General features: G+C 44.7%; 1 protein-coding gene across 1 annotated transcript; it reads right to left on the bottom strand.

The window, feature by feature from the left end:
- Positions 1–11766: 11766 nt before the first annotated feature.
- Positions 11767–12906, bottom strand: Arl14 (ADP ribosylation factor like GTPase 14). Its single transcript, XM_041659265.1, has one exon. It carries the CDS (start codon positions 12776–12778, stop codon positions 12221–12223), a length of 558 nt encoding a protein of 185 aa, XP_041515199.1. The 5' UTR covers positions 12779–12906; the 3' UTR covers positions 11767–12220.
- Positions 12907–18640: the final 5734 nt, after the last annotated feature.

The following is an 18640-nucleotide window of genomic DNA, read 5'->3' on the forward strand; positions in this document are numbered from 1 at the left end:
ATGTCCACTCCATCTCCCCCGACACACACACACATAAATAAAATAGCGCCAGTGAGATAGTTTTGGTACTTGCCTTCCAGCCTGAAGATTGGGGTTCAGTGCCACGGACACACACAGTGGCAGGAGATAAATACCAACTTCGAGTTGTCCTCTGACTCCCCACAAACGAGTCATAGCATGTGCACCCACCCCCACCACCCCAAACACGAAATAAACAAATTTAATTCTAAAGACAAATAAATAAAATGTGTCTTTCCAAAAGCAACAAGGTGGAGAGAAACTGAGACCTAACACCAGTCTCCACAGGCAGGCGTATATCCACATAATATTAGTGCTCTGTTAGGGAACAGTGACAGAGGAGCTAGAGGCAAGGCCAACCGAAGCTGCAAAACAAGACCTTGTTACAAGAAGGAATGGTGGGGGGCATGGAAGGAGGGGCAGGAGGAAGAGGGGGAAACTCGATCTCACTTTTTGTGCTCACGCCACAAAGTTTAGAAAATTCTAGTTATCTGTGGTGAAACTGCCCAAATTTTTTTCATGGTTTTATTTTCTACAGAAATTTATACAAGCTTAGATAAATGATAGATAGACAGATAGATAGATAGATAGATAGATAGATAGATGAAAGATACATATGTAGTTAGATAGATAGATGATAGATAGGTAAATAGATGATAAATAGATAGGTGTGTAGATAGATGATAGGTAGATAGACAGACAGACAGACAGACAGATAGATAGATAATAGATGATGGGTAGAGATAGATAGATAGATAGATAATAGGTTTTAATTTGGAATCAGTGTGTCTGCACAGATTAAATTTTAGAATGAATGTAAACTGTATCTTTTGCTTTTAAACGACCAGAAAGGAAGCGACACGAGAAGGAGGGGTTTCCTGCGGTGGAAAGCAGATGGTATCCTGCCACCACAATCTCTGGTGTTCTTTATTAACAGATGAACGCGAGCCAGGAAATGCCTCAAAGTGAAAGAAGCTCAACCTGGTTTAGAAACACTATAACACTTGGTGTACATTAAGTTTGCTATACTAGAGCAGTTAACATTTTTTTCTAATGCAAGTAAATACTTATTTTAAAGCTATTTCTTCTGTGTATATATTTGTCACTCTTTTTGGTAAAAAAGTATGGAATACATAAGCCCACAATTAAATGTCCTCAGTTACTTTTAAATATTTGTGTTTGTGTGCGTGTGTGCGTGGTGTGTGATTATATGCATGTACATCATTTGTGTACATGAACCTTTGGATGTTACAAGACAGAATCAGATGCCCTGGAACTGGAGTTGCAGACAGTTGTGAGAAGCCATGTGGGTGCTGGGAATCTATCCCTGGTCCTCTTCAAGAGGAGCCAGTCTTCTTAACCCTGGAGCCATTTCTCCAGCCCTGCATTCAGCTACCCTTGAGTGGTGAAGCAATGGAAAGCTAAGGAAGAAGGGAAGGGGTTTGGTTCTAGGCAGGAGAGGTACACCAGGCATCTCTGAAATCTCCTTTTCAGATAGTTTGGAGGTTTTTGTTGTGGGTTTGTTGTTTGTTTGCTTATTTAGTTGCTTGGCTGGTAGACTGGTTGGTTTCGAAATAGGGCCTCCCTAGCACTTACTGGCCTGGGACTTGCTCCGTAGACCAGGCTGGCCTGGAGCTCACAGATCCACCTGTCTCTGGTTCTCAAGTGCTGAGACTAAAGGCGTACATCATCACACCCAGCCTGCCTTCATTTGAACCTCGGAGGACTATAAATACTCTATAAACTCAAAATTTTTAAATAATATTAACACAAAAAGTAGAAATAAACATTAAAATTCAATAAACAGCCTAAAATCAGCGTATCTATAAACCCAGTCACACACAAGAATCATCGCGCATGACTTTTAAACAGGGCATTGTGATTAAGGACAGGGGGAGCTAAAAATAAACCTTGGCTTTCCCTGAGTGGCCTTGCTGGAGCTGCAGTGCTGGCACAGGGGTTCGGTAAACACTTTGTTGTGCTGGAGGACAGCACAGAGAAAATACAATGACACTTTTGGGAATCAGGGGAGGAGAGGAGGAGGCAAATAAAAAATGGATACAATAAGGAAAAACTTGATGGTATGGATTCGGTGCAGATAAGAGTGCACACACACATACATACATATCTGCATGCATACATACACACATACATACAGATATGCATAATACACACACACATATACACACATACATGTGTGTGCATGTGTGTGTCCTTGCTTCTGCTTTTTCACATCTCCTTCAACCAGTGACAGGTGTTCAGTAAAAATGACCAGAGAGTGTTTGGTTGGAAGGGTCACGCCAGCTCCCTGGTATCCATATATATCCAAAGAGTCTAAAATGTTTGGCTGGGGGGGGGGGGCTTCACCCCATCCCCCTGGCAGCCATATATGCAAAGAGTCTAGAATGTTTGGCTGGAGGTCAAAGGCCCTTCTTTTTTTTTTTTTTTTTTTTTTTTTTTGGTTTTTCGAGACAGGGTTTCTCTGTGGCTTTGGAGCCTGTCCTGGAACTAGCTCTGTAGACCAGAGCTGGTCTCGAACTCACAGAGATCCGCCTGCCTCTGCCTCTGCCTCTCTGCCTCTCTGCCTCTCTGCCTCTCTGCCTCTCTGCCTCTCTGCCTCTCTGCCTCTCTGCCTCTCTGCCTCTGCCTCTGCCTCTCTGCCTCTGCCTCCGGGGTGCTGGGATTAAAGGCATGCGCCACCACCGCCCGGCTTCAAAGCCCCTTCTCTGGAGTGGCTTCAGTCCAGACTCCACCTCCAAGAAAGCCTGCCAAATGGTGACCCCTCCCCAGGGAGGGTCAAAACCACTCCCACGGGCTATTTAACCCCCCCCCACACACACACACAGAGAACAAACAGGTGGTCTCCCAGTTTTCCACGGCCTTTCAGGTTCTCCTTCCCCCACCCCGTGTTTTCTGGGGGGGGGGGGGGAGGACCTGGAAGCACTGGCATCCATTAAACCTGGGTTTCTTGTAATTCGGTTTGATTTGGCTTATTACCTCGGCAGAGAGGTTTGTCGGAGAGAAAAATACTTAACAGATAGCTTCATTGCTTGGCTTCTAAATACATTCCTCAACAAAAGAGACCAAATCTCTTTGGAGAAAAGATTAATTCCAGCACTACTTGTACTACCTTGCACTACTTGTAGCAAGTACAAGGTTAAAATGGGAGAAAACCTCTCAAGTGTTGTCTCCCAAGTAACCCTTCCTCGCTTGGGACCTGTTGTTGGATATAAGAACCAGCTTAAAGGGGTTTTTCCACTGGGAAAATTTGGGAGTCTGAGCGTCTACGAATGATGTCAGGAGAGCACACTGGAAAGGTTTCCGTGAAATGAAGGGTTTGATCTACCACGCGGTTTCTCAGGAGGAGGCTAAAGTCAGGAGCCCAGGGAAGAGAAGTCTTCCTGCAGCCTCCTGCAACCTTCCTGCAGTCCCCTGCCTGAGCCAGCCAAAAAGAACAGCTGCAGGGTGGAACTGTGGGTCCGGAGAACTTCCCTGGATGGAAGCATGAGCAAAAGGAGGCGAAGAAATCAAAAGGCTTTTTGCCAGGGAGAGGGGCTTTCAGCCCTTAGCTGCCAATGAGAGCAATAAAAGTTCAGTGTTTTCCTGTCTGTGTGAACTTGGAAGAGAGAGCACATCTGGGCCCTGAGCAACTGGGCCACAACCTGGGCCACTCCAGTGTGGAGGGAAGAATGGCAAACACACGACTAGCCCCAGCAGATTTGAAAAGCAACACTGTTAGGTTCCGTCTTTCATAGTTCCCTGGGTCTCCTGGATGTTCTGTGCTGAATCTGTTGCCCATTTTCTTAATTAGAGTTTCTATTGCTGTGAAGAGATACCATGGCCAAGGCAACACTTACAAAGGAAAACATTTAACTGAGACTAGTTTACAGTTTAAAGAGATTCAGTCTATTATCATCTTGGCAGGAAACACGGCAGCACGCAGGCAGACATGATTCTGGAGAAGGAGCTGAGAGTTCTACATCTTGATCCACGGTTAGCAGAAGCAACTGTGTGCCACACTGAGCCTAACTTGAGCATAGGCGACCTCAAAGCCTGCCCATATAGGGACACACTTCCTCCAACAAGACCATGCCTACTCCAACAAAGCCACACCTTCTAGTGGTACCACTCCTTATGTAATAGATAAATGCATTTACAGCTTCCCCAAAGGATATATTGGGTGGGGCTGGTAACACAGGACTATGGTCCCAACTACTTGGGGGATCAAGGCAGGAAAATTATAAGTTCAAATCCAGCCAGAGGTCCAGAGTAAAATCAAGGCCAGCTTAGGCAAGTTAGTGAAACCTGGTCTCGAAGTGATAAGAAGTCTTGGAGGCTATAGCTTATATGTAAGAGCTTGCCTAGCTGGTAGACACTAGGCCCTGGCCTTGCTCCCCAGGACTGTGGCCACCCTAGAACAGTGGCTCTCAACCTTCCTCATGCTACCACCCTTTAATCCAGTTCCTCGTGTTGTGGTGATGCTCAGCCATAAAATTATTTTCATTGCTACGTCATAAGTGAAATTTTGCTACTATTATGAATCATAATGTAAATATCCATGTTTATCTATGACCTTAGGCAACCCCCGTGAAAGGGTCATTCAACCCCCAAAGAGGTCTCGTATGGAATATTATTTTAACATGATTATGGGCTGTTAAATAATATTTCATAATTCTTAAAATTGTATACATTGCAGTGGCATTGCAGGTACATAGAGGTTGAGTCAATATGTGTGTGCGTGTGTGTGTGTGTGTGTGTGTGAGAGAGAGAGAGAGAGAGAGAGAGAGAGAGAGAGAAGCGGAGAGAAAGACAAGCAGACAGAGTGCAAAATATGACAAAACTGTTATGTTGGGAAATATAGGTGAAAAATAAATGTTTCTTATACTTTCCTTTCGATGTCTCTAAAGATTTGAAAGTTTTTTTTAAGTTAAAGGAGAACTAAGTCACCTCCTTCCTACCTGTTCTAGGGTGACTCAGGAGCTGGGATGGGTGTGGGGAGAGAGGTCAGAGGGCATCTGGGAGAAAGAGGAGGCATGGGTGTGTCAGAGACAAGCAAGAAACATGATCTAGTTTATTGGGAGTAATTTAACACTGGTGGTTCCAGCACTTCCAAAACTATACAGCTCAGCACGCGAAGGGCTGTCCCTGATCCGAGCCACAGTTTGAATTGAGAAAACTGACTCAGAGAGGGAAAGGGACTTGCCTAAAAAACCAAACAGGGCCGGGCGGCGGTGGCACACGCCTTTAATCCCAGCACTCGGGAGGCAGAGGCAGGCGGATCTCTGGGAGTTCGAGGCCAGCCTGATCTAGAAGAGTTAGTTCCAGGACAGGAACCAAAAGCTACGAAGAAACCCTGTCTCGAAAAATCCAAAAAAAAAAAAAAAAAAAAAAAAAAAAAAAAAAAAAAAACCAAACAGGTGACAAAGCAGAATTCCCACGCCTTTTGGGTGCTAAAAGCCAAGATGCTCTGCCCTTGGATGGAAGCCCATGGAGTTGGTTCCCAAGCTGGAATGGGACCACTGTATCTCCCATTATTCGCTTCTGAAGCCTGATAGGACCTTACTCTGGTGTTCAGACCATTTTTTATGTTCTACAAACATTTTAGACATTTTCCCCTATGCATAATTCTAGGATGTAAGAGAGAACAAGACTGGTCCTAACAGCTTACTTTCTAGAGAGAGAAAGAAAGGATAAAGAATAAGAAAGTCAGTGGGAGGCAGGGATACTGAAATGGGAGGCTCCATCAAAGAGGAATTGGGGACATCTCTGCACGTTTATTTGAAGATACAAACAATTTAAAGAGTCAGAACTGGGGAGAGGACGGCTCAGAAGACCTGAGTTAGGCTCCTAGACGCCACATCGGGCAGCTCACAACTGCCTGGAACTCCAGCTCTAGGAAGTGGCGAGGCCTATGGGCGCTGCAGGCACCTGCACTTGTGTGCACATACCCAAACACATCCACACAGCTTAACACATCAATAAATATAGAAACAAACAGATTGGAAGACTGAAGGGAAGTGTATCCAAAACTGGGAAAACAAGAAGTTCAAGGGATCTGGGGAAGTCACAGCTGGAAGTGATGAACAGGCAGGACACAGGTGAGGGAGGATTAAGGAAAGGGAGGGAGATACCAGATCAAGAAGAAACATAAATGGGGGGGGGGGGCGCAGTTAAATTAGGAGAATAATATGATGTGTTTCATCTTTAGAAAGCCCTCTGGACAGAATTCTTGTGGAGAACTTCGTCCCCGGTTGAGAGGGGATGGTGGATTTGTGGAGGTGGTGGGAACAGAAAGTGTTCAAGGGAGATGAATCTGGGGTGTAGAGTCAATACTATCTGCTACTGCATTGGGGGTAAAAAGGAAAACAGAATCATCTTCTAGGCTTAGGGGCCAAGAAGCATCATGGCCCATAGCCCCACCTAGCTTATGGAAACAGATTAAAAGGCAAAATCTGTACACGTCACGTTACTTAACTCACTTCATGATGCTTAGTGGCTGTCCTTTCTTAACCTCTTGGAAGTCACAGGACTAGAGTTAGCAGCGACTTCATCAGACTCACGTGCTTAAAACACCGGTTGGTAATAGTTGTTATATTTCTATGAGTGGGTTATTTTCTTTTTTGAGATAAGTTTTCAAGCAGCCCAAAATGGACTCAAACTCACTGTGTAGCCAAAGATGGCCTTCAACTCCTGATTCTCCTGCCTCGATTTCCAAGTGCTGGGGTTACAGGCATGTCCCTAGGGTTACAGTCCCATATCTGTGCAGGGGAACAAACTCAACAATTCAAGCTGCTAGACGGGCACCCCACTAGCTGAGCTACATCCCAAACATCCCCTCCACCATTTGCCACAAGCCTCACTCAGCTCAACCTTACCTTGAACGTCTGCTTCCTCCCCCCAAGTGCTGGGCTTCCAGGAATCCGTCACCATGCTCAGCTCCTTACCCCTCTATGGGGATTGAACCGAGGAATTCACAAATAGCAGTTAAATACGCCACCATCAAGCTACACCCCCAACTGATCCCCTTTCAAATTTTAAGTAAACAAATTGAATTTATTTGTGAAAACGCTACTCTTATACTTAGGTCATCTAATAACTGTCTTTTGCTTTTGTGTGAGCTTTCTCGGTTCTGATGTAACTTAGCCCAACAATATTAACATTTAACATAAATCGTCCAGCCTTGGATATACAACCAGGTTAAGGCCAGCCTGGGCTATATGAGACACTGTCTTGGGAAGTCCAGTAGTTCCAATCCCTCAGACTGCCAGCCCTCTTACTCAGGAGCCGCCTTTGCGTGGTGAGTCGAGGCTCGCCTTTCCTGTCCACACCCTCCATTTCCCCGCCCCGCCTCAGCTCTGTCCCGTCCTGCCTGTGGTCATCTGTAAACCCAGGAAGGTCCAGTGGCTTTCAAACCTGCTTTGCCCAAGAGTCTGCTTTGACGGGTCAAACATCCCCTCCCTCTTTCATTCTTCCCACTGCCTGTGGCCGTCTGCCCATCTCTGCACCCACAGGCCTGCTCTAGCTGAACAGCTCACCCACCAGCAGTTCCTGCGTGGGCCGAGCAGAGGAAAGCCAGGATCATATCAAACACAGCCCAAGAAAATCCACAAGCCAAATCACAAAACCGAAAACAACACAGAGGCCCAAGACAGGAAGTCTTCCCTTAACCCACAGTCCTATAGAAGTGTTCTCAGATGAGAGCTGCCCAGAAGAACCCAGGACACGGGGATTTTTAAAGTCATCATCAATTTTTATCAGAGAATTCAAGGAATTTAAAGAGGACATTAACACTTCACTGGACTCATAAGCACTCAGCAATGTTCGCGATCATACAAAATACGGCAAATAAATGGTGAAAAAGAAAGTCTGGCTGTTTGGTTTATTTATCATTTTGCTGTTTCTGTTTTTTGTTTTTTTTCAAGACAGAATTTCTCTGTAGCTTTGGAGCCTGTCCTGGAACTAGCTCTTGTAGACCAGGCTGGCCTCGAACTCCCAGAGATTCGCCTGCCTCTGCCTCCCGAGTGCTGGGATTAAAGGTGTGCAGCACCCAGCCTGGTTAGTTATCATTTTTTATTATGCCCTGGAGGAACTGCTTTTACTTAGAATGTGTAGAAGAGAAAACTTAAATATTTGATTTTTACTTGTATCTGGAAGTGTAGGAATTAGGCTTCAGATCTTCGACCCTGGCACTTTTCAGAAATGGTGGCTTTTCTTTTCCCGCCGGGTCCACAGCTGCGCCGGGTCCACAGCTGTGTGCTCTCGGTTCTGCCCCAGTTTGTAACAGGGACAGGAGAAAGCTCCAGGGCATTTGGGATTTCTGCTGATAAATCCATTCTGGCTGTCTTTGTCCCAGAAGGAACTGTGTGAGACAACAGCGCGCCACACTATGGAAACCATTTCATAACCTCCATGTCCCCAAGAACACCATATGGTAGGCCTCGGATACACACAATAAAATTTATGTAGGCGTAAAAAATAAAAACGTGAGGATGAAACAGCTGAGAGAGTCCATTAAGTAAAGTAAAATAAAGAAGTCTGAGGCGGGTCGCCCAGCTCAGTGGCAGAGTGCTCACCTAGTAGGTACGAGGCCCTGGGTTCAGGCTCCAGCACCATCACACAAAACATAAACAAAATGTATAGAAGAAATTAAATAAAAAGTATAGTAATAAACATAAAAGTATAAGTATGCATAGCCTTTTTCATCTACTAGAAAATATTTTACTACTGTTTTACAATTGTCTACAGCTTGTCTTCTGCTCTTCCCTCAAATTCAGCCTTTATTAGTGTATCAAGGTGAAGAGGGTTAAGGGGGTATGTTTGTGTGTGTGTGTGTGTATGTGTGCATGCATGCATGTGTGAACATACAAATATAGTGTGTGTATATATATATAGTGTGTTTATATATAGCACATGTATATATACTGTGCATGTATATATAGTATGTGTATATATGTATAGTGTGTCTATATGTATAGCATGTGTGTATATAGTGTGTATGTGTATGTATGGTGTGTGTGTATATATATACTGTGTGTGCATAAATAGTATGTGTGTATATATAGTGACTATTATGTATATAGTGTGTGTGTACGTGTGTGTGTACATCTGTGTGTGTGTGTGTGTACCATTTCACTCACCTGTGTTGTTGAGTAGAGGAAAGCAAGCCAGGAGGAGAGAGAGCAGGCAGGATATGTTGGTGGGAAAACTGGTGAAATTAGCGCAGAAAAGCCAGAAACTGCTGGGAAAGTGGGTCCTAGGTACAACCAACCCCGCACATTTCTGGGAACTGTTGGCACAGATTCTGAGCAATACCTGCTGTTGAGGAGAGCGTTTTCAATGACAGGAAAATACCACTTTATCAAGAGACTGCACATGGCTACTACACCACACATACCCCAACTTCCAGTATTTTTGATATTTTTCCAAACTCTTTTCTTTGAATTTTACATCATACTGAGTTGACCTAACTCATATTACCAAATAGCAGGAACAAAAGAAACGCTTTCTGTTCAGATATTCTGCATTGAAATAAATGAATGGCTCCTAACGTTAAGACTAAATTAGAAGCGCATAAAGGAACTGTCAGGGAAGATGCATGGGACTTCAGTCGTCTTGCGAAACTCGGGGGAGAGCTCAGGTCTGAACCTTTAGCATCACCGTCCCAGAGCTCCCTGCAACCACCAGCAGATCTTTCCACGTGTTTCTTGTATCTGTTAGTGTGCTTCACTAGTGTACTTGCCTTCTATTGTTTCCAAGAACGTTCTCCTTATAGAATCCATGTTACCTAGAGTTCCCCCATCCCCTGGCTGGGATCAAACCAGGGCATCTTGAATTGCTGGTAAAGTTATTTGACCAGTGAGTTAGATGCCCAGCCCCAGCTCTTGTGTGCTAGAAGCTCACCGATGACAGAGAGGATATTTTGTCTCTACAGTGACACGGTAAGGAACCACAGAGGCCTTTCTTGGAGTGAGACACACCTAAGTTCCAATATTAACTCCGGCAATTTCTCAGTTAAAATGAGTGAAAAAGAGAGCACACGTTTGAAAAAGAGCAAGGAAGGACATTAAGGGAGGATCTGGAAGGAGGAAAAAAGAGGGAGACATGATGTAATTACAGTATTAAACTCAAAAATAAAAGAAAGGGGGAGTAATTGGCTGGAGAGGCGTCTCAACAGGTAAAGGCATTTGCTGCCAAGTCTCTGACCTCAGTTCAGTCACCAAGACCTACACAGGGGAAGGAGTTGACTCCTCGGTTGTCTCTGAACCTCCATTACATATACACCCCAACATAATAAAGCTTTTAAATCTGTGTGTGTGTGTGTGTGTGTGTGTGTGTGTGTGTGTGAGAGAGAGAGAGAGAGAGAGAGAGAGAGAGAGGGATGCGATTTCACCTTGTTCAGTCCCGATGCTCATGTCTGTAAACTGAAATACTAATGCCTATTTTCCTCAATTGTAAACATTCCATGATGTTACATTCCAAGATACGGGAAAGCGTTTCTCCCGATGACTGCTATACACAGTTTTAAACCAAAAGTCACCATTATGATGTGTCTCTCCTTTCCTGGGGGCATCCTATGAAACACAGAAGGACCTTCGCTGAGCAAATTATAGCTATAAGGAGAAAAACGTTTTAGAGGAACCCAGGGGCCATCACCCTTGACTTATTTTTTTCTAAGGTTTATTTTTATTTTTACTTATGTGTATATGTATGTGTGTGCCACCTATGTGCTAATTAATGCCCAGAAAAGAATGCAGGATCCCCTGAAACTGGAGTTCCATGTCATCGTGAGCCACCCAGCATGAGTTAGGAACACATTCAAGTCTGCTGGAAAAGCAGCAAGTGCTCTTAACCTCTGAGCCATCTCTCCAGTCCTACACGTGACCTATTAAACCTTTATTTTCCCTATTGTCTTACGATTTGTAGCCACTGGAGCTCGGTGGCATTATCCCACACCGAAGGAGCCTCACTGGGGTGGGAAAGGAGAAGCGTTGGTCCCAGGGCCTCTCTCTGGGAGCACTACTGTTCTCACAGAGATCCCAACCCCATCCCTTGTTCCTTTGCTGCTCAACCACCCATGCCTTTCCGTAATCACGATGGCTTTGGAGAATCACTTAGTGATGAGAATGTCTCTTGACTAACCTCCCCCTGTGGGGATTCCTGGTAGCTAGACAGCCTCTTCAACTCCATCTCCTACAAGAAGTGCTTCCCGTCCCTGGGTGTGTCTCTATCTCATGCAAAAACTGGCAGCGCATACCGCCCTGCTCCAGCTACCAGCTTCCTGTCACTTCCCCCAGTGAACTGCAAGGTCTCTGGGAGCAAAGTCTGGCTTGGCTTCCTGTTTGGTCAGTGCCAAGAGCACCTGTGTTCCTAGGCAATAGGGCTGCTGAGCTGAGTTCCACTGAAGCCGGTCCTAAGGATGTAGCCAAGAGTGAAGCTCTAAACCCAGAGTTTACGCTGCAGAACCCCTCCTTTGAGCAACTAAAGTTGTTTAAGACTCACTGGGAGTGTGTGTGTGTGTGTGTGTGTGTGTGTGTATGCATGTGTGTGTATGCTTACGTGTGTGTGCACGTGTGTATGCGTGTGAATATAATCAATATAAATAGTATGAAATGCTCAAAGAATAAAAAATGTATTTAAAAAAAGACTCACTAGAGGAAGTCACCAGAAATAGATTTCAGTAAGCTGGAAGGACTGGGGGTGGAACAGGGGTTCTGTTTAGAAAACAAAGATTTCCAAGAGGCTAGCACCAACCTTTTCCCTCTTCATAATTTAATGTTTTTCTCACCACTCAGTTATTACCCAGGAACAGGGTAGAGATCCAATACCTGCAGCAGTGCAATGCCTGGGAACCATTTGAAAGAGTCCTGACTGGATAAGCAGACAGATATTACTCTACTGGTCGTAGAAAATAAATAAACATTTATCTGGTTCTAAATATGACTTTCAAATCATCCAACACATTAACCTTTTCAAAATACAAATTCTTCCATCTCAATGACCATTACCCCATAGTTTGCTATAAAGTTCCATCTTTTGCTGGACTGGGTGAAATTAACCTCCGGGAAAATGTACTACGTCAGTAATTCACTTTTTTCACTTCTCATGGGAAATAAAACAGAATTCCCATTTCCACTTCGTCATTGTCTTTCAGAGACTGGGACGGTTCCACAGCCTCATCTGTGCTTGAAGAATGCTAAGGTCTTCAGGCTTCTCTGGCCTTCAGGTGGCTTTTCACAAACTCAGTCAATTTCCTGAACCCGGCATCCAGTCCTTCTCCGGTGACAGCTGAGCAGGGTTGCACGTACCAGCACCGGTCGCTACACAGCTTCTTCACCTTGAATATCCTGGTGATCTCCTCGGCACTCAGAGCTCCGGGCAAGTCTTGTTTGTTGGCTAATATGACGACCGGCGCGTTTTTGATGTGTTCATTCTGCAAAATGTGCTTGAACTCTTTGCAGGAGTCCTTGAGTCTCTGCTTGCCGTCGGAACAGTCCACCACGTACACCAGCCCGTCTGCGTTCTCACAGTAGCAGTCCCAGACGGTTCGCATCTTCTCCTGCCCTCCAACATCCCACACGGTGAGCGGAAGATCAGTATCCAGCTGGACCATTTCCACGTTGAAGCCGATGGTTGGGATGGTCGTGAGAGTCTCAGCAAGCTTTAACCTGTAAAGCAGAGTAGATTTCCCAGCTGAGTCGAGTCCCAGAAGAAGAATATGGGCTTGTTTGCCTTTGGGATTTTTAGAATTCAGCAATCCCATTTTGGGATTTTTCTTCCTTGAAGTTCTTTTCTTCTGGCCGGGGACAATGGTTCCTTTTCAATTCTTGCATGAAAACGTTTAGGGAGAAAAAGTAAGTAAGCGCCTGTAGCCCGAGAGCAGGTGGCTGGCAGCTCCGTTTATATTGTAGCTTATCGACTTGATTACAGTCAAATAGCTTTATTTGCAGTCCCAGCCAATCCTGAGGAATCTGTGGGAGTAACCAGCCGGTATCACAGTGGCTCAAAGGGGACATTCTTTGCCACTGAGTAGGATTAGGAGTGGCCCGAGGCTGCAGCTTTATTCTCTCAGGCGCAAACGTTTGGAGGAAATGAAATACTAAAAAAGACATTCCCAGGACCACCACCGCAGAACAAACGCGACCTTTGGTTTTAACTAGCTTGAACTAAACTCTTTGGTAGAACTATCTTATCAAGTTGTAACTAAGTATCGGGGCTGTCGAACCACCCGCAGAGTTTATCGCCCTCTGTATCTAAATGCTTCCTCTTACCCAGTTACTCAGCGGGAAACTTTGAGCCCGCCACCTCAGTCTCCTAAGCAAAGCATCACTTCCAGGCAGGGTACTTAACGCTATTCACAGGACCAAATTTCTCTGGGGAAATATTTTACCCATACACTTTTCAATAAAACAGACCGACTGAAGCTGAAGATGGCAAACTGACCGCAAGTGAACTTCACCAGAGCCATGATGAAGGAAAAAAAGAGCACATAGTCATCAGAGTCCATGGGAGGGTGGGGTTTTTAACAGAGATTCTAGGAGACAGAAAATGGGTGGAAGATGGGTAACTGGCCTAGTGAGATAAAGCTGAGGCTTCAGGGTTGGTGCACTGGAGAGAGGCAGCGGGAAGAGCAGAATATATATATATATATATATATATATATATATATGTGTGTGTGTGTGTGTGTGTGTGTGTGTGTGTGTGTATTCTAATATATATATATGTATATGTATATATATTCTAAAATATATTCTAAATATATCCTAATATATATTCTAATATTCTAAAATAAGAAATGGATAAGATTTTTAAAAAAGGAACTCAGAAAACAAAGACCAAGTCCTGAAAACTTATTTTGAAAAGCATATATTTTAAAGCCCTATGGTGGTGGTGTACACCTTTAATCCCAGCACTCAGGGAGCAGAGGCAGGCGGATCTCTGAGTTCAAAGCCAGCCTGGTATGCAGAGTGAGTTCCAGGATAGCCAAAGCCACACAGAGAAATGATGTCTCAGGGAAAAATAAAAAGAGAGAGAGAAAAAAAGATCTATTGGAAACTGCATGATAGGAGCCAGGTGGTGGTGGCGCATGCCTTTAACCCCGGCACTCGGGAGACAGAGGCAAGCCATCTCTGTGAGTTTGAAGCCAGCTTGGTCTACAAGAGCTAGTTCCAGGACAGGCTCCAAAGCTACAGAGAAACCCTGCCTTAAAAAAACCAAAAGAAAGAAAAAGAAGAGGAAGAGAGAGAGAGAGAGAGAGACTGCGTAAGAGGTTAAAGGCAAACACTAAAGGAATGTTTCCGAGAAAGAGAAGAGGGAGAGAGGATCAGCTTCAGTCACAGTCCAAGGATGGGGCCTTACTCCTCAGAAGACAGAAGTAGGCCAGCAGAGCACAAATAAACAATTTGCAAGTATTTCCCAGTATTGCAGAATGTACTCTAGGGCTGGGATGCTCCCTGGGGCAAGGTATTTGCCACACAAGCCTCTGCATGACCGGAACCCATGGAGAAGAGAGATTAAGGAAGAGGACAACTCCTCAGTTTTCCTCTGGCGTCCACAAGTCCATGGTGGCAAGTGTATACACACACACACACACACACACACACACACGTGCACAAGTGCACACACACAATTTGTTTTTAAGAGTAACAATAAACAATGAAAAATAAGCAATGAACTCTCTAGATGGAAAGGCTCCCCTCAATGCTTAACAATACGATTTTTTAAAATTTTTTTTTAGTTTTTCGAGACAGGGTTTCTCTGTGGCTTTGGAGCCTGTCCTGGAACTAGCTCTGTAGATCAGGCTGGCCTCAAACTCCCAGAGATCCGCCTGCCTCTGCCTCCCGAGTGCTGGGATTAAAGGCGTGCGCCACCATCGCCCGGCCAACAATACGATTTTTATGAAAGAACTTTCTTGAGGCATATGATGTCATGTTTTATTTAAATATTAAATAAAATATTTATTTTTTATTTAAATAAAAATGTTTTATTTAAATACTAATTTTTTAAAAAAAAAAAAAAAGAAAAAAGTTTTGAGGTAAAGTACTGTGTGTACAAAAAAAGTACACAGATAAAAAAAAAATGAGGACCTAGAGAGATGGCCCAGCAGTTAAGAAAACTTGCTGCTCTTGAAAAGGAATAAGGTTTGGTTCCTACCACCTCCTTTTGACAGCTTCTGAACTACCTATAACTCCAACTCCAGAGGACCTATCACCTCCTTCTGGCCTCCCCCAGCACCCACACATACGGCATGCACATGAACGTTCACATAATTAAAAATAAAACAAAAAAAGTCTGTAAACGGGTTTACAATTTACATTTTTAACCAGCTCACTATGTCTCCGCAATGAAAGGTGTTGTACTGATCCCACTGGCCACCCGATCAGAAGATCGGTATGCAGGCCGAATGCGTGGCTGACAGAGAGAATGCCTACTCTGGGAACCACACTTCGCTGGGTGCCAGCCCTCAAAGATAAATTAGATCTGCCTTAAAATGGCCTTTCACTGGAGAGAAGACAAAGACAGATAAACAAATGAAAGGCACGTAAGTGGAAAATGTCCCGTTCCATGAGGAAAGCTACGTGTCTGGATCTTCAGGGATTGTTTCAGGGTGGAAGGCATTGGGGAATCTTGAGGTGAATTTCAAACTTGGAAAAACACAGGATGGAGATAGAGAAGCAACAGCTTGTGCAACAGGGGGTTGCTGTTCTCCAAATCTGTGTCACGAGAAAGCCAGCTACAGCTAATTGTGATGCGCCTGTATCTGTTGGCTCAACTGGACACGAAGTAAGACGGCAGGGCTAGAGTCTTCAGTTCTGTCCACGTCACACAAGAAGCAGAAATAAGTAGGAGAAAAGGCAGAGTAGGGGACAGTAAAAGTGCAGCGTGCGGTTCTGTAAACGACACTTCACAAAAATACCAGTTAATAAAATAATAAATCAATGAAACAACACCAGCAAGGTGGGTGGATCTCTGTTAGTTAGAGGCTGGTCTGGTCTACACAGCAAGCTCCTAGACCAGCTAGGGAGACTCGCTTCAAAAAGAGGAGAAATATACAAATATATATAAGCATGTAAGCGTAAGTATTAGGGAAGTTGGTTATGGAGTACTTATTACATTGGCTGGGACTCAGGAGATGTCTCAGCGGACAATGTGCTTGATGTGCAGGAATGAGGGCCTGAATACAGATTCCCAAGCATAAAAACCGATGCAACAGCACATGTCTGTAACCCCAATCTGGGGTGGATGGGCAGAGGGTGAAAAGCTGGGTGGGGGCTCTCTGGCCACCCAGTCTAGCTGAAATGGCAATCTCCAGACCCAGTGAGAAATTATCTGGAGAAATAAAGTGGAAAATAAAGCAGAGGAAGGCATCCAAAATCAGTCCCCGGCCTGTGTGTGCATATGCTCTCAGAGACACACACCACCATTGGTCATCAGTGGTAAACTTGAGGACAACGGTGGGATTGTGGCCATGGAATAGGACACCCTCGTTCTAATAAGATGCTAGGAATGATAGCAGCAACTGAGTCAACAGAAACAGGTGCATCGCAGATACGCATCTGAGCAAGGGGAGGAATGCCTGCAAACAGGGCCATAGCGCACAGCAGGCGGGGTTAAATGAGCAGTTAAATGGGATTCTGGGAACTGTGGTTGATGGTTTGGTTTTGGTTTTTTGTCCCTCCAAACTTCCTTCTAGCCTTAAAAGCTTTCAGGAAAAAAAAAAAAAGACATGTTGGAAGGAACTGAACTGGAATGAACTGATCAAATTCGGCAACATTCAGAGAAAGAAAGGATCCAGGTTCAGGATGTAAGAAGGATGCTCTTCCTCGGATGAGCTGGGGACTCTGCATGCCACTCGACCTTTCTCCCACTCCAGTGCTTTGAATAAGCTAAATGTAACAGAAAAGTTAGACGTTTTCTTTGTATCAGACTCACTAATGTGATCTCACGCGATGTCCTGTTGGTGCTCGGGCATCCTTCCGTGTATCCAGACGACAATGAGGATGCTGCTGTGTCCTTGCCTTTACCACCAAAGCACAGGTCCCTTCTCAGGGCAGAACATCATAGTGCAATAAGCACATGACAAGGCTGCAGAACAATTTCCTCCCCCTGTTTATCGTCCTGAGCCTACAAATGTTTGATCCTTTGGTCCTCTCCCAAAACACATGTGGATTCTCTTGTTTAGTTTACTTAGTTTAGTTTCTTTAATTCTTTTCTTCTTGAGACAAAAGTTTCATGTAACTCAGGCTAGCCTCAAATTAACTGGGCAACTGAAGATGACCTTGAATTATTTTTTGTTGTTTTTATTTATTTATTTCACGCAGGGTCTCACTGTGTTGTCCTGGGTGGCCTGAAACATCTTATGGAGAGCAGGCTGACCTCTGACTCACAGAGATCTGCCTACTTCAGCCTCCCATGAACTGGAATAAAAGATTTGTATGGCAGTGAGGTGCAGCCCACAGCTTCATGCACAGTAGGCAAGCACTCTACCAACCATTTTTTTTTTCTTTTTTGAGTTTTGAAACAGGATCTCACTGTGTAGCCCACATTGTCTGAAAGTCACAGTGTAGCTCAGGCTCCTCTGGACTCTCCCATGGTCCTTTGATGTTAGCCTTCCACGGGATGGAATTACAGCTATGAGTCACCAGAACAGGCTCTCTCAAGCTCCCAATTTAGAGAAAGCAACATTTTTACCCACCAAGCGTTTTTTAGACCTATTTTTTAGAAGTGCAGTCTGGTCCAGAGCAACAGGCACTCAGGACTCAGTGAAGAATGGCAGAGTCCAATCTGTGACCTTTCTTCTCGGGGCCATATCTTCTGCCAGAACTGACGCTGTTACCACCCACATCCTAAAGGTGCCCACAAGGAGACTGGTGGATCTAGGTTCATATCTGCTGCTTGTACTCACTGATCAATGCAGGGTGTAAGCAACTCCAGCTACGGGGAAATCAACACCTCTGACCTCTTTTAGTACCTACACACTCAGGAGGCAGAGGCAGGCAGATCTCCAAGTTCAAGGCCAGCCTGGTCTACAGAGTAAGTTCCAGGATAGCCTGGGCTACACAGAGAAACCCTGTCTCAAAAACAAGAACAAAAAATAAATATGAAACATTTTGAAAATAAGTAAAAGTAGTGCTGATTTTAGCCTTTTCCAAATGAAGAACAATTTGATGATTAGAACAGGAGTGTTTGATCCTGGAGAAAATCAATCACTGCACAGGATCTTCCCCCCAGGGTTCCACCGAATTACACCCTGTGGGGATCTGAATGTAATTGGCCCTCATAAGTTCATAAAGAATGGCACTACTGGGAGGTGTAGGTATGACCTTGTTGGAGGAAGTGTGTCACTGTGGGGGTGGGCTTTGAGGTCTCCTTTGCTCAAGCTACACTCAGTGTGGGCCACAGGTCACTTCTTCCCATTGCCTTCTGATCAAGATGTAGAACTCTCAGTTCCTTCTCCAGCACCATGACTGCCTGCATGCTGTCTTACCCCTCCATGACGATAATGGACTGAACCTCTGAAACTGTAGGGCCAGCTCAATTAAATGTTTTCTTTTATAAGAGTTGCCGTGGTCGGGATGCCCCTTCACAGCAATAGAAACCCTAACAAAGATACCACCCTCCCAGT

Source organism: Microtus oregoni, unplaced genomic scaffold, assembly GCF_018167655.1.
Source record: "Microtus oregoni isolate MIOR12 unplaced genomic scaffold, Mior012 000010F_ref0000083, whole genome shotgun sequence".
NCBI lineage: Eukaryota > Metazoa > Chordata > Mammalia > Rodentia > Cricetidae > Microtus > Microtus oregoni.

Coding starts and splice junctions, on each gene's coding strand:
- Arl14 (XM_041659265.1), bottom strand. CDS start 12,778: ATGGGATTGCTGAATTCTAAAAATCCCAAAGGCAAACAAGCCCATATT.